Here is a 22,652-nt window from a genome sequence, read left to right as displayed (position 1 = left end):
AGCCAGGTGTTGTTTATACCACAGAACAGAAGTCGTTCTGAGATGGGGCTTACATTAACAAGGGATTAGTTTGGGCTTCGGCAGTTTGAAAGTGGTGATGCTCAGCCATAAAAAAATGGAGATGCTCATTTTGCTACAGTTACAAAAGCTGTAGTGTGGCTGGATTATTTTGGGTTTTTAATATTCATGACAGTATCATCTAAATAGAAAGTTTCTGTCACTGTTAATGATGCTAGCTTTACAGATGGGACTATGCCAATGCACTTATATCTAATTTTTAAAATATAATTCTAGGTATAAGCATACATGGCTCCTGGTGTCTCAAATGAGAAGAAAACTGATGACGAACAGTCTTCAAGGTATGATTCAGAAATAAATTATCTTGTCAAAGTCTACACTTACCTTCTTCCCCAAACTCATTACACACTTGTTTAGTTTAAGATAAAGTTTATGATACAAATATTGATTATAACATCAAGTATCTAGTAGAAGCTGTTACGAGAAATGGAGTCTTTATCTGCTTTAACCACAACTACACAGAGGGCTTTGCTGGCTAGCCATTTTCATTTATCACGACAGTTAATTTTTCGAAGCGTAAGTGATGGTTTTTGTTGTTGTTGTTTTTAATCCAGTGAGCTGTTGAAATGTTGACTTCGGTTACTGCATATGGCCAGACGTACCTGCTTCAGGAGTTTGAACAAATATTTCAATCTGTTTCTCTAATCCTTAGTTTAAGCTTATTTTAGTAAAACCGTACATGTTTAGTTGTCAGACATATGTGTTTTGTTTAAACCTCCGGAAGCCGTAGGTGCTTTACAACAGTGTGAGAGGAATAAATTGTCTGCTCCTTAGAGTTACACTGTAAATCCATGGCATTTGTCCAACGTACACGTAATAATATGCTTACTTTTATTGCCCATTTTACTCGAGGGTCCAAGTCTGCAGTTAGATCTGGATGGGCAGATAACTAGTACAAGTTAGTAACAGCCCTAGCTGCAGTGACATGGTGCGTTGAAGAGTGTTGCTGGTAGGGTATGAGATAAAAAAGGTAAAATACAGACACTGCTGAGGAAGGAAGCTGTATTTAGGCCAGGCATGAGGACAGTGGTGTTGGCACATACCACATGAATTTCCCTGTACTTTTAATAGAGGCCTCGCCTTTTCCCAATTTATTTCCCGGAGACAAGCTTTTATTGCTGGTATTCTTGTAAAGAAGGAAATATTTTTTGCTTGCCTGAGGACAAATTGTAAAGTGATTTCAAATCATATCCTACTTGTATGTAAAAGCCATTCCAATAAACATCAGCACAGCCAGCTATTTCATCTGCATTAGTTAGTGACCCATTAAATATGGGTAGAGAGTCCCACAAAACCGAACAGGAATAATACAGAGAAGGCAGTCTGGGAATTCTGCTCATGTGAGCTGGCAAATTCCTGGGCTGTCTGTGCCTTTCTGAAGAGCCATAAACCTGCTCTTTATTTCTCCAGGAGTCAAACAGGTCTCCTGGAGGGAAGAAGAAAGGCAGCCAAAGCCTTTGGTTCCACCTGGGGTGGGATTTGTATGAAGAGGGGCAAATGGGGCACGTGGCAGGTGGAAAGGAATTACTACTGAAGGGGTGAATGAACCATCTGCTTTGTTGGGCTGCTTTTTCAGTTAGTGAAGGTGGTAGTCTGTGGTGGGCAGGAACAAATAGGGTGGATTGGGATGATACCTCTTTGGCTGTGCAGCTGCTGCTGAATAGTTAGTGGCATTAGAGAGAGAATTTCAAGAACAGAAACAATTGATAGAATATTGGGGTTGTAACTATTTTCTTTGCTTTCTGAGGAACAGTTCAGTGACCTCAGTATGGGCATCTAGGCCACTTTAGGCTCCTAAAGGTAACCAATACATCCTGCTCAGGACTGACAGATAGGACATAGGACCTACAGAATAGCACTGGCCTCCTGGAGAGGCATTAGAAGACAGGCAGGATAACCTAAAACATCTAAAATAGTGCTAAACACCTATGTTTAGGTTTCAGAGTTGTTCCTGCAAAGTCTTAACAATTTTTTGCATAAACTCCAGGCAAACTCTTTTGTTTGTCTCCTCTGACAAAGCAGTTTGAATTTGCTGAGCCATGCTATGACTGCAGTGAGCCTTCATTAAGCTATTAAGTCATTTTGTGTCTGGAAGATATTTATTGCTTGACTTCATCTCTCAGAAACTACTTTGAAGTATTGGCTAGTATTTTGCTTAACCTTGTGATTATTGACTAGTTGTTCCTACCTGTTTCAATTGAACTTAAAACATCAAGCACAGAAGGCAGACATTTTATGAATCATTCAGCTTGCTTAGTTAGTCCACTACCCAGTTTTCCATGAAGGCGATCCCACATGCTAAGTAGCTCAGTTTTCCCTCCTTGTCTTGTAGTTTCCTGGTTCTTCAGAAATTTTTTTTTTTTTTTTTAAGCTGTATCACGTCCTTACAGGAACCAATTTAAGAGGAAGTAAATTCTTTTTACCTCTTCCTGTCTTTCCCTTTTTCTTGCATTTTTTTTCTCTTCAATGGTTTTTTCTTTGCTTCAGATTTCCATTTGCCTCTTTTCTCTCCTGTTTCAGGTCCTCTGTATTCTTGTTACCAGTCTCATGCTGTAGAGTTTTCTCCTCCTGGCTGGATGACACAGAGTTACAGTGAGCCAAACTGCCAGAAATCCCCTTTGGGCCTGTCTGTAAAGCCCAAATCTTCCCACCCTTCTCAGGTGGTTAGGAGGGTCAGTCAAAACACAGAGGTCGAGTTTGCTTTTCAGCTTTGCTATGGATTGTCTATGTAGTAAGGCAGTCTATTGAATATTCCCTGGTCCTGCTCCCATTGTTCTGCTCACCATAAAGACCCACCCTGGTTCACAACTTTAATAGTTTTTAAGGTAAAAGTCACACTGTTGCAAATGCATGCTACCATCTGGGCTTTTCTTTAGCAATTTCATCCTGTGCAATAAATGGAATGTTAAATATGGTATGTGATTTGTTATGAGATATAAGGTGATAGTGAAATTTAGGATTTCCTTAATGTAATGCATGAGGAACCAAAATAAGGTAGTGCAGGTATACTTAGGTGTGGCATTTCCCAACTTTTACTGTTTGACTTTGCAAAATTATCATCTATTCCATATAGGAGTTTGTATATACTCTGTATGTTTCACAATGTTGCTGTCCTGGCAGAGAGAATTTTATCCACCTCTGCAACCCTCACCTGGAAAAAATGAAAGAAGACATCCTGTACCATTTTGCACTTGGGACTGGTACCCATGATTTTCCAGCATTGTTTGGAGATGTAAAGGTAAGACGCTTCATTTCATTCAGCCAGCCTAAGCTTTTCTGCAGGAGGTGGAAGTGTAGCTGTCTTCAAAATAAGACTAAATGTGTCAGCATGCCACCAGTTGAGGAATGAGTGGAAAGGGGATAAGATTTTGTGGGTTCTTGTCACTGTCAATATCAAGCAAAATTGGGGATAGTTGTTTCTGACTGTCTCTTTTCATCCAGTAAAAAGGCAAATGCTACAGTCTCTATTCAGGTAGAACTCCCTTTTGGGGTGCCTTCAAGCCAATATCTGTCTTTTACTCATTTAAAAAGCTTGAAAGCATTTGAGTGTTATGTAGAAGGTTTTGGTTTTTTTCCCATAAATTTTCTTCATGGCCTTCTAGAATGATTATGAGAAAAGCCACATCTAGGAATACCTTTGGGTTAACTGAAGGTGTTTGCATCCTCATGTTGATCTTTGCATGTGTTTTGATATGCTGAATCATGCAATTGATTTTGTTTTGTGGAATACTGTCCACCCCAGTTTGTATGCGTTGGAGGAAGTCCTTCACGGATGAGAGCTTTTATCGCCTACATAGCTGAAGAACTGGGGCTTGGGAGCCCTGGCTGTGACTATCCTAACATCTGTGCGGGAACTGACCGTTACGCAATGTACAAAGTGGGACCTGTTTTGTCAGTCAGTGTAAGTACCTCACTTAATCAGATATGGGACACAGTTCAATGATGCTGTTCAAAGTAGAAAATATGAATGCACATTTATTTTAAAAACTTAGTAGTTGGAATCAGGTGTTTAAGTTTTTATCAGCCATGATCAAAATAGTTCAGTCAACTAATTAAGAATTCGTTTTTAGCCCTTTTTTGTAAGAGGGCAAACCTCTGAGACTTTAATTCCTTTCTTGCCTCCTTTTTCCTCAGTGTACCACTGAGGTGTTACAGGAATGGCCTTATAAATTTTTTGAGCAGACTTACTGTTGCCTCATCCCTGTTATGTATGCTGAATAATGGGGGAAAAAGGTCACCTGATGCATATGGGATATTGGAAAAAATGGCTGTATCATCCAGAGCTACATATCTGCAGTGGCATTGTCAAATGTGCTAACATAACTTAAGACTAGCATTCCATGAAACTTTTGCTACTAACTCATGTATGCATTTTAAAACTTCTTACCTTTAATCTGTAGATACGATTACATACTTCAGTTGCAATTGCATAACCGTAGTATCATTCTGCACCCTTTCTTTTGAGCTGTAGTTATCACATTATCATGCAAATTAAGGTGGACTTGTATTTGCTGAACTTTGTGACTAAACCACAATGTCTGTCTTTTGAAAAAATTTAGCCTAACTATTCACTAGCACTTCCGGTTGGTAAAAAAATCAGCGTGGGGTTTTTCTTGTGTTTAAGAAAAGTTCTGTGATGAAGATTCTGTATTTGTCAACTATTAGGAAAGGACTATATACTCTTGAGAATGTAAATATTTTATAATTCATGATTTTTAGAAATATTGTACTTCATCCATAGTCTGCCAAAGCCAGTGGGAATCTTTCTGTTTACCTGCAGTAGCCTTTCAGTAGGCCCATAGGTTAGGATTTTTGTGGGAGTGAGTTAGGTGACAATTGGGAAAAAAAAAATCAGGAAGGAGATATTGTCCAGCATGTTCTTCTGTATATATTTTGCATTGTCTATGTGAATGTTGAACATGAATTTCTGCTTTCATTTCAGCATGGTATGGGCATTCCTTCTATTTCAATCATGTTGCACGAGCTGATCAAACTGTTGTATCATGCCAAGTGTTCCAACATAACCATTGTTCGCATTGGCACCTCTGGTGGAATAGGTATCTCCCCTCTTGATTTCTTTTTTTCTTCAAACCAAAGCATCTTTGTAGGAGAGTAAAGCATCTCTCTGCAAGTCATTGATGGTCAGAACACAGGAGATGAATTGTTTTGCTTCTGTAATTTTGAAAGAAAAGACAGTATCTGCGTTTGGATAGAGAAAATGTACTTAAGTCATCTGACACTGGGAGGAGAAGGACATTCCTGTCCTGTATGAAAAGTATGAGATAAGAAAGAATATATAATGAAAAAGGAAAAATTTCATTCTTTCAGAAATTATTGTAATAATAAACTGAAGCAGCTAGGCATGCACAAAAAAAACCCCACCTCCGTGAAGTCAGGGGCAAAATTGCCACCTTTGAAAGAAGCAGGTCTGGGTCAAGATGTATGGTTTATGTGTGTGGAAACAAAGCATTAACTACATTGTGAAGCTATACCTATTTCTTTTTACTGCAGGTCTGGAGCCAGGCTCAGTGGTTATAACTAGGCAATCTGTAGATGCCACCTTCAAACCTCAGTTTGAACAGGTTATTCTGGGAAAGACTGTAATTCGCAGTACAAACCTAGATGAACAGCTAGCTAAGGAACTGATGGAGTGCAGTAAAGAAATCGGTCAGTTCAATACAGTCATTGGAAACACTATGTGCACTTTGGATTTCTATGAAGGTAAGGCTGGTGACAGACTAACAGAAGTATATTGGTAAGCGGCAATAGATAAATACCGAATAATATTTTAACATTAATGTTGCAGTTCAGAAGGCATTCCCTACTTCAAGTTGTCTTGTCAGCTGTAATTAACCTATTTTTCATACATGTAAAATCAAGCATTGTGCTTGGCAGTTTGCTGTATTGAACTTCTCATTTTGTGAAGGTTTATTTCCCCACAGCTCTAGTAGATCCTCTCAAATACATATAGTCTACTATACACTTTTCACATACTCATCAGTTAGGTATGTTTGTCACAAAATTTCTGTGATTTACTGATGCATCCTAGAGGATTACAGGAGTGAGAATTATTTGTGGCTGGTTTTGTTTTTTGTTTTGGTTTGGTTTTTTTCCCCACTGGTTAAGTATCTAAAGTAAATCTTTTCTAATAGAAGTGTCAGAACTTGTTTCCCATGCACATTTTGAGCAAAGCAGTGATCAGACAACTGAAGACAATATTTTGCTGACTTGTGTCAAGGCTGCTACATAGGAGAGGCAAACCTCCAAGGCTTACTTTGGATAAACATATAGACATTCAGGTGCTTTTCTGATCTCCCAAGTCTATTCACAAACATCTTTCAAATCTCGCGAGAACAGAGTGTAGTGGCACCTGATACGACTTTCTGTAGCTGTTACTGGATAGGTGACAAAGGGTGCAATGCAGAGGGGAACATGTGGTCTGCATAATGCTCAAGCTTGGTCAGAAGCAGATACTGTCAGTTTGTGTATCTCCTCAGACACCAACCACAGGTGCAAGCTACACTACACAAAAGTGTCAGGAATGTTTTCAACTCATACAGCAAAAAACTGAGAACAGGCTCAAGGGTATTCATTTAGGACAACATCTCCTGAAAACAAGAAGATACCGAGTGAAAGACTGCAATTTAACTTTACTGTACATAACCTGCTGCCATTTTATCTCTAGGTGTTAGTCTTGAATAATTTGAATAAACTAATTTTCTCAAAAAATGTTAATGGTATTACCTAGTTAGCTTAAGGGACTCTTCATCTCTTACCTTAGAGAGTCTTTAAGTAATAAAATGTTCATCCTTTCAAGATAGTATCAGGAAGGCATTTTCAAGCCTGGCAGTTTTTCTAGACAATGATTATACATAGAAAAAATGCAGCACTTCCATACAGCTTAAAGTTTGTTGCTGAATTTTGACACATGCCCCACATGCAGGAAACTACTACTTACATTTTCCCATTTATGAATTTAAGAATTTAAGCTGGAGAAGACCAATTAAATTACCGTGATTCACATTATAAAAAATAGAAGTAATATGTAGAAGCTCTAGCGATAGCTAAGAATCACTTTGTCCTATTTGTCTTGTGCATGAAAATAAAGAGCGGTAGTAAAAGCTGGACACTGTATAGGGGAAACTACAGTAACTGAGCGTTTTAGAAACTGAATTTGTTCTGTGACTTCATTGCTGAAAATTTCTGCAAAATTACTTTGTAGGACAGGGCAGGTTGGATGGTGCAATCTGCTTATATAATGAAGAAGAGAAACTGCAATATTTGAAGGAAGCTTATGATTCTGGTGTCAGAAACATAGAGATGGAGTCTTCTGTATTTGCGGCAATGTGTAATCTCAGTGGTGTCAAAGGTAAACTAACTTAAAATCACTTTATTCAAGCTGTAGGAAGTTTTCTGCATTGCAGCGGGGTTGTGGTAAAACTGCAAATGAGGTCTTAACATACTATAACTGGTTTTTTTTACATGCAGAAGGTTATAGTTCTGTTGCTATGATTGTTTGATTTGTGTCATGTGTATTCAAACATTATGCAAACTTTGTCACATAGTTCTTATACGGTTTAGTCCTGTTGTTTGCTATTCCAGCCTGTGGCAAGCACATAAATCATTGAAGTACCTAATTACCCTATAGCATTAATTTGTTTTCTTTGTTTAGTTTTTTAAGTTTACGGGAAGCAACTAGTTAATTTAAGCAATCAGGTGATTCTCATATATATAAAACTATAATCACTTTCTATACTTTCATATCAAATTGAAAATATAAATATTTTGTGTAGACTTATGGCTTTAATTCTTAAACACTTGGGAGATTTTTACTAGCATCATGAATAAACCATTCCTAATCATAAAACAAGTTTTAAAATTTTTTTTACAGAAGCTAGCTAATTTTCAGTAAAGATTAGGAAAAAAAAAAAAGCGCTACAAATAATGTAATACAGTGCCTTTCTACTGACCATGTTAACTATAGTCTCTCACTTTCCTTGGCAAGTAATTTGCCAATTTAAAACACTGATGTTTCTCAAACTTCTTTAAACTCAAGAAGGATGAAGTGAAGAAAAATGAGCAAAAAGGCCAACAGCTATATCAAACATCCTCAGTTCTTACTGACTTGAGAGTGATTAAAAACCCAACCCATGCTATCACTGAGGCATTAGGGAGCCTGGCCCCTTTTGCTGTCTCTACTTTGTAGGTCTGTAATGTGTATTACTGCTTGTGCTCTGCAAACTGTCACTAGCAGAAACCCCAGATACAGAAGAGTGATGGTAGAGCTCAGCTTGAGTGAAAGGAGGGATTTTACCTTTGGACTCTGATTACCGAAAGGCAGCAGGTGAGCCTGAGGTGATCCATGAGATCCTCATGCACTTCCAGTGCTCCCCATCCATGAATGTCGAAGCAGCTCATCTGCTGGTTCCCAACGGGTGGCTTCTACAGCACAGGGATTCGAGGTGACTATAAGGTAGATAGCGGAGGGCTGTAACTACATTTGCTAGAGCAGTCTTTCTGATAACTTCCTACCAGTCAAGTCCTGGGTACTTGAGAAATATAATTCCTATCCAGAAAAACATAAGGATCATGATACAAGAGTAAGTATCTGCAGCTGCCTGAGAGCTCTTGCTTTATTGCTGTAGCGATCAGTTGTCTTAAACTGTTCGTACCTTTGTTTATGTCATCCATAGCACGCTAGTCCCCTTGCATTTTATGGTACCGTGCACCATTTTTGGGGGTTTGTTTTCTCTCATATTTCTAATCTTCCAGCTGTTTGTTCAAATGTTTATGCTTTTGGACTGCAGAAGTGCCAGAATATCATTCCTAACTAATGCTGTCTTTTAATTTCTAGCTGCTGTAGTGTGTGTCACTCTTCTGAATCGGCTTGAGGGGGACCAGATTAGTAGCTCACATGATGTACTTGTGGAGTATCAGCAGAGGCCACAGAAGTTAGTGGGATATTTCATTAAGAAAAGTCTTGGGAAAGTATGAAATATCCACCTTTGTTTTACAGAAGCAGAAGGCTTTTGCACAGCTGAAGTCATGGTCATGACTTCTGTGCATTTAAGGTCTTTTGCCTCAGAATACCTTACAGCATTCTGTGTGTCTGTGGAAGCTAATCATTTTTGTCAGTGTCCTTTGGCAACTGAATGTGCTGAATTCACTTTTCTGTGATTTGGAAAGTGGATCTGTTGTGAAGGACAAGCCTGCTATAATATATGAAAAAGCCTTATTTATCCCTGCTATAAAAGAAAAACTAGGAAGAAAATCAAACTTTATTGCCAAATACTTGCAAACCACCAAATTAAAATTAACTTAAGAATGCTATTCTCTTTCTTGTTGCTACAAAAAATTATATAAGTTATATTTGTCTTTGTTGCTTCACTTGTAAAGAAAACTTAAAGTGAATGCAGTTTATTTTTTGCAAACTTTGACAAATAAACAATACTATTTTCATATATTAAAATTTCATGAAACTGCAAAGTGTGGGACTGAATTTTCTAAGCATTAAGGCTTGACACTGAGCTGTTACAGATCTATACTTCCTAGATATTGATCCAACAGGGTCATTCATATCCCATTTTAACTGTACGATTGAATCGATACCCAGGAAACATTTATGCGTTAAGTAATTTTGCATCGAAGAACTTGAAATCTTGCTGAATCAAGGCTCCTGTTTACTGAAGAGGAACCAAAGGCATTCAGGAGATGCACAGCATGTTCATGGCACTGCATTATGGTAGTTTTTTTTTTTTTTCCTTTTTACTTTGTTTCTTTTTAAATTGGTTTTCATCTCCATGTCTTCAGGGCACAACACTCACTGTTGCAATGGTTCCCAGTACTTCTGAAGAACTGGAGAATACCTATTGACTGTACATGCCATCAAAACCATTTCTCCAATTTTTTTCTACTACCACTGGCCTAGCGTTTGGGGCCTTTTAAAATCGTACTCAATTGCTGCTTTGCTGCTGTGGTTAGAATATAAATACGTGGTCAGCTAAAGAAAAATGTGGGGGTTTTTTGTTTTTTTTTTTCCTCCCTCTATCTACTGCAGTGGAGGATCCAGTCCTAGCAGGAGTCTGTAGTGGATTGACCCTGGCTGGACACCAGGTGCCCACCAAAGCTGGTCTATCACTCCCCCTCCTCAGCTGGGCAGGGGAGAGAAAATATAACAAAAGGCTCGTGGGTCAAGATAAGGACAGGGAGAGATCACTCACCAATTACCGTCATGGGAAAAACAGACTTGACTTAAAGAAAATTAACTTAATTTTTTGCCAACCAAACCAGAGTAGGGTAATGAGAAATAAAACCAAATCTTAAAACACCTTCCCCCCACCCCTCCCTTCTTCCCAGGCACAGCTTCACTCACGGTTCTCTACCTCCTCCCCCCAGCAGCACAGGGGGACAGGGAATGGGGGTTGGGGTCAGTTCATCACATGTTGTCTCTGCCACTCCTTCCTCTTCAGGAGGAGGACTCCTCACTCTTCCCTTGCTCCAGTGTGGGGTCCCTCTCACGGGAGACAATACTTCATGAACTTCTCCAATGTGGGTCATGCCCACAGGCTGCAGTTCACAAACTGCTCCAGCGTGGGTCCCTTCCATGGGGTGCAGTCCTTCAGGCACAAGCTGCTCCAGCGCAGGTCCTTCCCACAGGCTGCAGTCCTTCAGGCACAGACCACTCCAGCGTGGGTCCCCCGCGGCGTCACAAGTCCTGCTAGCAAACCTGCTCCAGCGCGGGCTCCTCTCTCCATGGAGCCACGGGTCCTGCCAGGAGCCTGCTGCAGTGTGGGCTTCCCATGGGGTCACAGCTTCTTTCAGGCACCCACCTGCTCTGGCATGGGGTCCTCCATGGACCGCAGGTGGGTATTTGCTCCACCGTGGACCTCCACGGGCTACAGGGGGACAGCCTGCCTCACCATGGTCTTCCCCATGGGCTGCAGGGGAATCTCTGCTCCGGCGCCTGGAGCACGTCCTCCCCTCCTTCTTCACTGACCTGGGGGTCTGCAGGGTTGTTTCTCTCACACGTTCTCACTCCTCTCTCCAGCTGCAGTTTCTGTGCCACCGCAACTTTTTTCTCCTTAAATATGTTATCGCAGAGGCAGTACCACCGTCGCTGATGGGCTCGGCCTTGGCCAGCAGCAGGTCCGTCTTGGAACTGGTTGGCATTGGCTCTGTTGGACGTAGGGGAAGCTTTCAGCAGCTTCTCACAGAAGCCACCCCTGTAATCCCCCTGCTACCAAAACCTTGCCACACAAATCCAATACAGAGTCATAGGTCAAAAGGGTCTGAATAAACTCTCAGAACAGCTGTCACTGAGCCAGCTAAATGAGATTTTCTTTTCAAGGATTGCAGTCTGCAACACTGTTAACAAGCATAAGAGTTAGATCGAAGAGGGAGTGATGTAGTAGTAGGCACATTCACGAAGATGTGGCAGAAACCGCAAGCAATGTGATGAAAACATTAAAAAAGGAAGGCATGATGCTTGTGAATAGGAAACTGCCAATGAGGATTAGTCTCCTTAAATTTGATGAATTTTCAACTGGAGAACAGATAAAAATACTAGATTCTTTTTTAAGTTGCTGATTTAGTCTTCCTTTAATTTTAAAAACACATTTTCTCATTTGTGCCGAGGATACACAATGAATCTAAGTTTTCAGAGAAAGCCTTTTTTTCCCGAAGCCTAAGGGAAGGAGTCAGGTAGGAATAGCTCCACATTTTGTTTAAACTGTTCCTCCCTTATTTAAAAAAAAAAAAAAAAAGCTATGCTTAACTATGTCTAGTGCTTGCCTGGGCATTGCAGAAAGCCCTGTTAGGTCCCTTGTGAAACGTGCAACGAAGCACATTCTTGCTCTGCAACCTCCTGTTCCCAGAAGAGTGACAAGGAGATAAAAAGGAGAGCACTTAAGAAGCAACATGCTGCACTCTAGGCTGAAGAAAAGCTTATACCAAATTGACCAGTATGGGTTTGGAGGAGACAGTTTGCTGTTGTAAAAGAAATAACTACTATGAATTACCTAAAGAGGAGACAAGAAAAAAAAAAAACACCTTATGTGGCTCTGTGACGCTTTGGGGAAGCATATTACTGCAGTTGTCCTGGAGGTATGAATCTGAAATGGTGTGATTTGTCTTCTTAAAGGAAGGACAGCAAGAATCTGGAAACTAGTTAAAAGAGTAAGTTCTTAAATCATTTAACAGTGTCAGCTGTCAATAGAAACTACGCAGCTTTTATATTTACAGTCATATAAAGTAAGCACTTCTATTTTGATAACTAATATGAGAACTCTTGCGTGCTACATGCTGAAATATAATGAGCATTGTGGCCTGGCTGAGTTGGAGCTAAGGTTCAAGCATTCATGGAGTGATGCAACTATTCCATTAAATCAATACACAAGACCCCAGCACAAACCCCTGGAAGACTTCAGCTGTACACTTTTTGCCAATATGTCCTTTCCCCTTCCCACTGTTCCTTAGGATGTTGTACTTTTCTTTCTGCTAAAATATTTTTCTTCTGTGCTTTTTTAACAGATGGAGTAAAGGGATGTATGACAACTTAAAGTTAGAATTCAAAGGAGACCAAGCATCCTGTTTCTACTGGTCATCATCCTGTAATGCTGTATTCCTAATGCAAGAGGGTGCTCTATAGACAGATCTTACATGCAATAAAACACTTTTTTTAGCTTCAGAGGAAACTTGCCAGAATGTCTTACCCTGATAAGAACAATTGTATTTTCCCTTGTGACTGCAACTGGACAGAGAGATAAAGATATGAGTCAGCTGTGTGCATCCGGCAGTGAAGTTACCTTCCTGTAGGTTTTACAAAGATAGCCATAAAGAATTATAAAATATTTAACAGCCTTTTTTATGCAAATAAATTCTTTAATATTAGCCATTCACATTCTTTCTGTAGAATACGAATCAGGATTTGGAGTGGTGATATTTTTAAAAGCATATATGATATTACATATATGTTCGGTATTACATAGTGCAGTGTCTCCTGGTAGAGATCAGTTTACTTCAGAGATCAGAAAGGATAAAAGCAAAGAAGGAAGGTAGAAGGTATGAATACGGTGGAAGTGTGAAGGGAGAAAACAGCGGTTTCTACCAATGATTTGTTCTGTGATTCATGGTGTTCTTCTGGCCTCTTCCTACCTTTTTGTTAAAGAAATGGTTGAGACCATAATGAAGATAGGCCAGAAGGCATTTCTTTAACATTTGCAAGAGAAGGTGCGGTATCTTGCTTAGTGACTTGCTTTTATTTTTGGCATCTTGATATACTTCAGAGAAGGATTTTCTTTAATGGAAGGTATGAGAAATCCTGAAAAGGAATATTTTGGAATGACTTATTTCCAGAAGTGCTTAGAGTATAAATGTTTTTATCTGTCCCTTAAAAACCCAGCAAAAGAATTCAGTAATTTCAGTATTTCTTGAAAATGTACACATGTAATATGCAATATCTTTTTTAAACATTCTTCCTAAGTCATTGTAAAGAATATGCCACAGAACTGGGTTTTCTTCTCAAGTCTGGATCTCAATATATTCCTAAATAAAATGTTTATACAGTTGAATCAGAGACGTGTTTCATTTCCATTGACAAGATAGGTGAAAGAAACTAAAGTATGAATGTTTTTAGATTTGCCCATCAGCAGTCAGTTATGGTCTGAATGCAGTGCTCAGTACTGCGAGCAGTAAACTGAGCTTTGGGGGTTGGATCTGTGCGCAACAACCAAATACGAAAAAGCACAGTAGTGTGATTTGATGGCTCTGTTACAGTTTGCTACAAGATGTTGCGATTTCCTTTCCCTGAAAGTTTCTCAGTTTTTAAGTTGGAGTGACTTAAATACATGCTTTCTCTTTCTAAAATAATTACCATTTAATATTGTACTCCAGAGTATGAATTAAACTACAGTTAAGAAAAAGTCTTCTCCCTGAAGAGAAAGGAGGTCACTGAGCAACATTAAATCTGCAACTCTGTGGTACAATAATAGAAGAAAGAGTAATGCTGACAGGGGCAATGCTTATGCTTAGGCTACAAACAAAATGCAGCAGCAGAAAAAGACAGACAGAGCCGGTTTTACATGACACAGAAACCTGATTCCAGATGCTCGTTGTTGGCGCTGAGGTTGTAACTGTGACAAAATCTTCAGTTTATTATCAGTCTGTCATATTACAAGAATAAAATTCCTAGAGCTGCCTAGTAGCTCAAACAAACCACTGGCCTCCTTGTGAGATTGGGTCTGTTTTGTTTGTTTAATGTGTAGCTCCATTTTAATCAACCCTATTATTTGACCTTGCCCACAGCTAACATTTTTCATCATATCCTAACTTTGCACACAGGAAGTGTCTCCCAGGAAAGATGCTACTAATTGATGTCATCCTGCAGGCTCTTTGTCTGCAAAACAGGTCTGTGCCATGTAAATATTTACAAGTAGTACTCCTAATAATGTTAAAAAGAAAGCCTTGTGATCACACAGTAAACCTTGTGAAAGAAATTGTAGGTGGTGGTAGGAAAATATGCTTGTTTACCAGATTCTCAGCCATATTCTCACATGATTTGACTGCATTCCTGTCTACCAAAAAGTATTTTTGGCTCCTGGGCTTTAACCTATTTAACATATAGAACTATGTTTCTTTGAATGTGCTTGCCAACCTACTCTAATTAGCCTATATTAAAACTGTAGGCTAGACACGGTGTGTTGATGGTATCATATTATAAAGCAGTCAAGTTTTAAAACCAGAGATGGATGCTGGCAGAAGGTTCTCTGCCTTTTCTGCCCCAGTGGTCTTGGGTATCTTGCATATTCTAAGAGTAAATTTTAAGATACGACCAAGACTAAAGCTAAGCAGAAGCAGAACAGGGCAGTCACTATCTTGTCCTCACTTGGAGACCCAATTCTGAGCAATTTTTTTTTTTCACTTCCAGAAGGAATTAGTGAAGTGCATAATGAAATGTAGGACCTTCTAATTTGTCCTGCAATATTCAAGATGTTGCTATTGACTACAGCCACCCTGCGAAGGAGCCCTGAAAACATATAGTTAGTTTATTTAGCCTGCCAGCAACTGTGCTGTGTTTGAAATTTTTTAAGCTCTTTGTACTAGGCAACGCCTAAACAAAGTTGCTATTTAAGGCTGGTACTTGCACAGGGTACAGCTTGACATGGTGCTGATGAAACCTAGATCACTCCAGAGAGCTTCCAGGATGGCAGCAATATAGCTGACGTGTCTTTACAAAAATATTCAGAACTGATTTTCTTTTCCTGCCTGTGTTCTTAATTTCTAATATTATTGTCTCTTTTGTGCTAAGGGTTTGTTGCGGGGTGGTGGTGGTTTGATTTCATATTTCTCATATTTCTATAACATTGCAAATAATACAATAAAGCTCATACACCCTGTTTCTTCCAAAATTACTTTTAGAAGTAATTTCCCAGAATGCCACTGCTGGGTTTGTTCTTGGTTGAATGTTTATGAGGTATCTTTTACTTTAATAAATTTTGTTCTAGAAAAAAGTGAGTCTACTACTGGAGAACACCATACTAGGCAAGAATGAATTTTTTAGGAAAGGACAATGATGTATGAAGGCAAATGAAGTTAACAGAACTAGCTGGTGAAAGGTGTTTGTCTATTTGGTGTCTTATATAGTAAAATTAGGAGTCATTAGTTCATTAGCACTGAATACTAATTGCATACAAAAGAGTTGTTTCCTGTATCCATGAAAAGCTGTTTAGCATTAAAAAAATAGAATGCAACATTTATAAGTAGGTAGTTATATAGAGCATAATAAATTACGCACATCACACACTCAGATGAGCAGAGATTTTGCAGAATTACGTGTTCAAAATAATTTGGCAAATGGTTCATGTGATCTGTTTTAGCTTACATACTAGTCAGGAACCGTCTTCCGTATCAGCTGCTTTGATAAATAACTGCTTGTAATTCATTACGCTGACTGATTAATTTATCATATCCTACAAATCACACACTATAGATTCTTCTCCCCAGCTTTCCAAAATGGCTGTGTGAACCCATACATATATTCACAATATTCAATTATTGACAAATATTTGCTTAAAAATGCATACTTCGACTGTGCACAGAATTTTCATCTCCGCTATCTCAGAATTTTGCCTTTGGTCCTGCTGAGCAAAATTAGGGTACATACTCTGAAATAACAGGGATTTTAGCATTGCTTGACTAAAAGCAGAAACATCCCTTATGCAAGTGCCAGCCAGCTGTGAAGTGGAGCCCCTTGGTGAAATATGTTCTTCATTTTGGGTTGTTTGCCCAGCTATACTCTGCCACTGTTGGGCATGCCATGAGGAGAGCTCCATAGCAGGGGGATGATGGGAGAGGTGAGATGTGGGGGACATGTCTCTGCCGCACAGCACGGTGACTGCTCTTCAGCACCAGAGGAAGCAGAAAGGTGGTAACGTGCTTGATGACTGCTGGAGGTGTGTGCTTTGCCAGTACCACGACGGAGGAGTGGAGTGGGAAATGGGTTAATGGAAGAACTGAGGATGTACTCAATAGACCCACCTTCATACATAACTTAATTAATCCTGCCTTAGAGGTACAAAAATGCTTAACATCATTCACGTAAACACCGAGCTACCTACTTTTTTAGTATATCCTGAGGACTTTCACATTTCCGTTTAAAGCTAAATGATTACTTCAGTAATTTTTAAGTCTCAGAGAAAATAAAAGGAATCCCACCATAAATGTGGAATAAAGGTGTTCAACTAGTCATATTCTGCCATGACTGTATCTGCAATCTGCTTCCAGGAGCCCCCCAAACACAGGGAAAATGGTATGTTTTATTTCACCTCTGTTTTATTTTGTTTGCCTCTGCTTGTAGAATTATTTAGGAAATATTAGAGATATCCTAGAAGGGGGACCTTAAATGTAGTGGAATCAATGGAAAGAATCCTACAGTGGGATTCAGTCTTGTCTAGCTCTGGATCTGAGCAAATCACATTTAGGTGGGAAATAAATACAAAGTTCAAGGTCTGATTTGTCAGACAAGTTTCAGACATCTACTTTGGAGTAAGGTGGATTACTTGGGTTTTAGTTGTACTTATTCCCTTCTATTGAGTAATGGAGTTTAGATGACTGTCTCGGAGGTAGATAATTATGCAGTAAATATTAACAGTTAGACAAGATGAATCTTACCCCTACCCACTTCCTGGGATTTAGAATGAATATTTTGTAAATAATACATTCTTCCGTTTCTATCAACACTTCAAAACTTGTTATGAATACCTCCACCTTATAAAGTTCTGCTTTTATCTTGTCAAATGTTAACTTCACTCAGAAAAGGACTTATGATTTTATAGTCTATTCAGTATATTATTGTGTTATTCACAGATGTCAGTAAGCTGGAGATAAACCAGCTTTAGCTACATTAGAAACCAGTTTGGTAAAATAATTATAGATCTGTAGAGTGAAACACCTGGAGAGAATCTAGCCTGCACTATAAACATTTACTTTAGACTAGCTCTAGTCTGGACCCAAGGATGCAGTGCATGCTAATGGTTTGAGTACATTAAATGCTCTTGGAGTACATCTGCTTTGTTTTAGCAGATAAGGATCCCGTGTGTGTGCTTGGAGAGCTTTCTACAACGTGAACAAGAGCATGCTAAGTAAAAATAACTCATCTACAAATGACACTGGTCATTCACAACTCAAAATTCAGTAGCTTGTACATCAGGTACAGTTCCTGAGGAATGAAGGATGGTTTGACTAACAGTGCAATTTCTAATGATACACCTCTCAAAAATATTGGCACCTGAATTTAAATAAAATTAGGATTTTAAAGTACCATGTACATGTAGTAAGTTCCCCGTTTCTGCATCTTTCAATTCTGAATATTCAGTAAGAGTGCTAGCCCAAATGCTAGCTTTCTTATCACCTTATTTCATTCCCTTAATTTTGACGTAATAGTTGCCAAAAGAAGGTTATCCAGAGGAAGAGAGGAATGACCTTTCTAGTATTTCTCAATTTTAGCTGTTTTAAACAGAGAAACGAAGTTAAATAGGAACCCTATGGCTATTCCTTGTGTTTCAAAATAAGGAAAAAGTTGCTTTATATTTTGAAGTTTAAATTCTCAGAACTGTGGAGAGATACAGATAAATTCCAGAGATATGGAAAAGTTGCTGTTCAGACAGTCTTGATAGATGTACATTCAGGCATTGCTGAATACCAGTTCCTTCATCTAATGAAAGCCTGGGAGAAAAAGAGGAAATGCTATTCTGTGAAGAAGTCTGTATTCTAAATCTAGATCACAAGTCATTTTGGGTAGGAAGGCTAGCAAGTATATGATGTTGCAACAGTGTTACTGCCATGAAAAATCAGCCTTTCAAAGACTGCTCTCAAATGTTATACCCTGTTGTCAACAGTCTGATACAGAAGTTACTCATTTTCTGTGGTGAATTAGTTGTTCTTAAATGGGACACCTGCCATTGATACAACTTCATTGTTTGCAGGTGTTATGGGTAGGGTTTTTTGGTAGCAGGGGAGGGGCTACACCGGTGGCTCCTGTGAGAAGCTTCTAGAAGCTTCCCTGGCTCTAAGTTGGACCCGCCTCTAGCCCAGGTCGAGACCATCAGTGACAGTGGTAGATTTAAGAAGGGGAACCTATAATGAGTAGGGGGAGTGCAATGTGAGAGGAACCTCTCTGTGGATACTGGCATCAGTGAAGAAGAAGAAGGAGGAGGTGGTGGTGGTGTGCTGGAGGAGGGGATGCCCCTGGAGCCCGTGGTGAGACGGCAAGCTGTCGTGTTCCTCCCACCCCAGCCCATGGAGGGGAGTGGGGAGCGGATGCCCCCCCAGATGGGCGGGACTCTGTGGTAAAGCCCGCGCTGAGGCAGTCTGTGACTGAAGACCGGCCCGCGGAAAGGACCCAGGCCGGGGAAGTTTGTGAGGAACTGCAGCCCGTGGAAAGGACTCACCTTGGAGAAGCTCGTGAAGGACTGTCTCCCGCGGGAGGGACTCCACGCCGGAGCAGGGCCGAGGGAGGAGTCCTCCTCCTCCGGCTGAGGAGGAGGGAGCGGCAGAGCCCAGGTATGGCGGGCGGACCCCAGCCCCCGTCCCCTGTTCCCCTGCGCCGCCGGCGGGAGGAGGGGGAGAGAACCGGGAGCGGAGTTGAGGCGGGAAGGAGGGAGGGCGGGGGGGAAGGTGTTCCAAGGTTCGGTTTTACTTCCCATTATCCTTGTTTTGATTGGATCTGTAGTAAATTAAATCGATTTTGTTCCTTCCCCAAGTTGAGCCTGTCTTCTGCCCGTGACCGTAATTGGGGAGTGATCCCTCCCAGTCCTTATCTCGACCCACGGGCGTTTCTTTATATGTTCTCCTCATCCCACCGCGGCCGGGGGAGGGTGTGGGGTGGGGGGAGCGAGCGAGCGGCTTCGTGGTGCTTTGTTACCGGCTGGGCTGAAACCACGGCGGCAGGTGACAAAACCACTTTTTAGGGGAAGGGAACACAGTGTAATGGTTCAGGTTTGTAACTGCAGTGTCCCTGGTTTTAATTCTGCTGCTGCTTGGTTTTAGGTTTTTAGAAGCTTGGGATTTGTCAAGTCGGGGCCTTTAACCTTTTATGCAAACCCTTTTATGCAAACCCTTTTCTGTGATGTTGGCTCAAGATGCCAGAATACTAGTCACACAGCACAGTAAACCAAATGCTTACAGTAAGTTATATGAATTTGACAGCTGCCAGTATCACAGCATATTTTTTTCTACAGCAAAGGTTCTTATTGTCTTGTAGACAGGTAGAATAGGAGCTTTTTTACTCTGTGCTAAGTTTCCTTCAGTGTCCTTATGAATTCAAAAGATGTAGGGCCTTAGTCATGCCTCATCCTATTTTTTTGTCTGCCTTTCTTGGGCATTTCATGCTGTTATTAGATACTGAAAACTGTTTTGGGGGAAAATTGGAGAGGTACCTTGAGATACTCTTGTCCTTCATTGCTGCCATGTGAGGGCATAGTTTTATGCTTCACTAGAAAGCCTTTTATTACATGAAGGTGCGATTGAGCAACAAAAAGTATATCATATATGGATTTAAACTTTGAATAGTTTGGGAGTGTACATAGTGGGAGAAGTAAACACAGAAAATCAAAACAAGGATAACTCTCAAGTAAGACCCACACAGAGCCCAAAAGAAATAGCAGAAGCTCTGTAATAAGAAGAACTTGAAAAATTAGTTTGTAAGAGGGCCTTGTCACAGGATCGCAGCATGCAGAAAGAAAAGAGATGAACTTGAATTTGGGCTTTTTCTGTAAGAAATGTAGTAATTTCACCTACTTCAAAATGTTGACAAGCATTGAGATGCAGGCACTTATGCAAATAGGCTGAAGGATGTAGTCATAAGGAACCTTTCAAAAGATATAACAATAAAGTCAAATTAAGGTGGGCTGGTCAGAATATGTGTATATATATGTTTATTAGAAAATTGAGAATATCTACCAAAAAAAATCTTAGAGGTTTGAGCCAGGTAAGTGTGTAAGAGCATCAAGTCTTTATGGTTTGTTATTGTAGAGGTTTATATGCAGCAATAAATTCAGTGTGCAGAAGGTTGGAAAGCTTCAGTATCACGGTAATAGGCCATAATACTTACCATTTGATCTAGACAGCCTGTTCTAGTTATTTGTACATGTAGAGAACTGTTGATTAAGCATAAGACCATACAAAATACATCTTGTTTATTGGCAAACACCTTCTACATAAAGCAATAATTTGTTAGTAGCATTGAAATCTTAACAGTTTAAGCCATGCATCATTATTAGCCCAGATCTATTTTTATATAAAACACTTGTATACAGAAATAACAGTATTACAGTAATATCCCTAAAAAAAAAAAATTCTCCTAATAATAATATAGTTAAAATTGTTACACAACCATTTAGTTTCTAATCCTGTCCCTGGGATTATGCTCACCATTCCACTGCTGTTCTGGGTCATAAGGTCAGTGGCTGCAGTCTGGTGGTTGTGGGGTTGTTATAGCAAGTCATTATCTGGAGCCCTTTACCTGGAGGAATGTGGTGTTGATGGCTTCTTTTTCACTCTATGGGTCACTTGTGTTCGCTAACGTGCTTTTATACCTTGCTTGTTGTCCATTGGTCTGCATCTCTATGATACATCTGAATTTATATGGTAACTTTTATGTATGTTAGGTACTTGTTCCTTTTTCTTGATACTTATAAATTGGCTTTGTCCAGCTGTAGTTCTGCGTTTTAACTGAACGCTGGTGAGTTGTTTATAGCTGTGGGGTCCTCAGTGCTAGCCTCTGCCCCACCTCTTATCCTGGACCTGTACTCCAGTACAGAGCATCCTGTGTCCCCACTTCTCAAGGCCTCTACTATTATACTGGGCCTGTGTTCCTCTGCACTGCTTTGCTATGTTAATCATAAATATATCATTTTGCACCGAATGATCGCTTGTTGCTACTATCTGTATAGAACTATGGTGGCATTATAAAATGACAAGTGCAAGTAGAGCAAATAGCCATAGCCATCTGGCCAGGAAAAAAAAGTTAGAACTAAGCCAACTCGGAAACAAAACTGCAGGCACATTAATACAAAAGGAAGGTGGCAAGTCCCTGTGCCATGGTCTTGCAAACTCAGTACAAAACCTGTAGCCTGTTACTTGCGGTGGCAAAACTGTATTACTGGGTTATAGAGTTACAATAGCTGTTGGCCTTTTTAAAAGTTGTTTCCTAAAAGGAGAGTTTTCATTTCTATCAGTAGTCCAGATGCCATCTAAGTGTGTTAAACCTCTAGAAACTATGAACTGTATTGACTGTTCTGCATGACTTTTACGCTGCTTTGACTGAACTACCCAAATTATATTTCAGCTCAGAAGAAAAGCAGAAAATAATTTCTTGAAGGCAGTCTTAGACCTACTTAACAATTGGGGAAACTATTCAGTGGCTTTCAATTTTTTTAACTGAAAAATAAAATGCATGCATGTATGCACATTTATACACTCAACAGGCTACACTGAGTAGCATATAGCCTAAGTAAGGAAAAGGGGTAAAAAGGTAGGATTAAATTCATTTTGAGGTTGGTCTATTCCAGCAGATCCATCAGGATAAATTAAATCAGCCTCAGGGTGACTCTGACTTATGCTGGCTGCCAACAGCCTTAGGAGTACAGACTGTCAGCTTGATTGGCCAAACATAACTATCCTACAATGTCCTTGTGTTGACGGGAGAGTGGCACAGTAACAGTAACACCAATTATCTTCCCTTTGAGGATTTATATCAAATCATAGGTGGTCCTTTATAATCATTTTCAGGGACATTTTTGCATCAACAATGTTGTGTTTAATAAGGGTAAATCAAATACTGTGCATAGTTTACATGGACAATTAACGCATTTGTTTTCGCAGGATGTACCACATCGGTGCTACCAGTTTGAAATATAGTTGTTATCTTTTGGAAAAAGTAATTCTATGAATTCTGTTGGAACTTCCACTATGAAAGGCATAAAACACCCAAATAACTATTTGTCAGTGAGCAGCCTGAGCAGGGCTGCCTCCATGGGGGGGGGGGGGGGGGGGGGGGGGGCGGCGGGGGGGGGAGCAGC

The 22,652-nt window shown here is 39.9% G+C and overlaps 1 protein-coding gene across 1 annotated transcript; it reads left to right on the top strand.

The window, feature by feature from the left end:
- The first annotated feature begins 300 nt into the window (after window positions 1-300).
- On the top strand, window positions 301-9,244 carry UPP1 (uridine phosphorylase 1). The gene is made up of 7 exons (XM_010574073.1): window positions 301-359; window positions 3,199-3,316; window positions 3,821-3,979; window positions 5,021-5,135; window positions 5,590-5,799; window positions 7,301-7,447; window positions 8,933-9,244. Exons 1-7 carry the CDS (start codon window positions 307-309, stop codon window positions 9,070-9,072), a joined length of 942 nt encoding a protein of 313 aa, XP_010572375.1. The 5' UTR covers window positions 301-306; the 3' UTR covers window positions 9,073-9,244.
- The last annotated feature ends 13,408 nt before the right edge of the window (window positions 9,245-22,652 follow it).

Source organism: Haliaeetus leucocephalus, unplaced genomic scaffold (genome assembly GCF_000737465.1).
Source record: "Haliaeetus leucocephalus isolate CR32 unplaced genomic scaffold, Haliaeetus_leucocephalus-4.0 Scaffold3, whole genome shotgun sequence".
NCBI classification, from domain to species: Eukaryota; Metazoa; Chordata; class Aves; order Accipitriformes; family Accipitridae; genus Haliaeetus; species Haliaeetus leucocephalus.
Note: the sequence above shows the minus strand (reverse complement) of the source record. Positions and strands in the feature narration are given on the sequence as shown.

What these genes read in the sequence shown, in the direction of transcription:
- UPP1 (XM_010574073.1), top strand. Translation starts at nt 307, where the DNA reads ATGGCTCCTGGTGTCTCAAATGAGAAGAAAACTGATGACGAACAGTCT. An exon ending in GACCTGTTTTGTCAGTCAGT is followed by an intron (nt 3,980 to 5,020) that starts GTAAGTACCTCA and finishes CTTTCATTTCAG; the next exon opens with CATGGTATGGGCATTCCTTC. An exon ending in TGGCACCTCTGGTGGAATAG is followed by an intron (nt 5,136 to 5,589) that starts GTATCTCCCCTC and finishes TTTTTACTGCAG; the next exon opens with GTCTGGAGCCAGGCTCAGTG.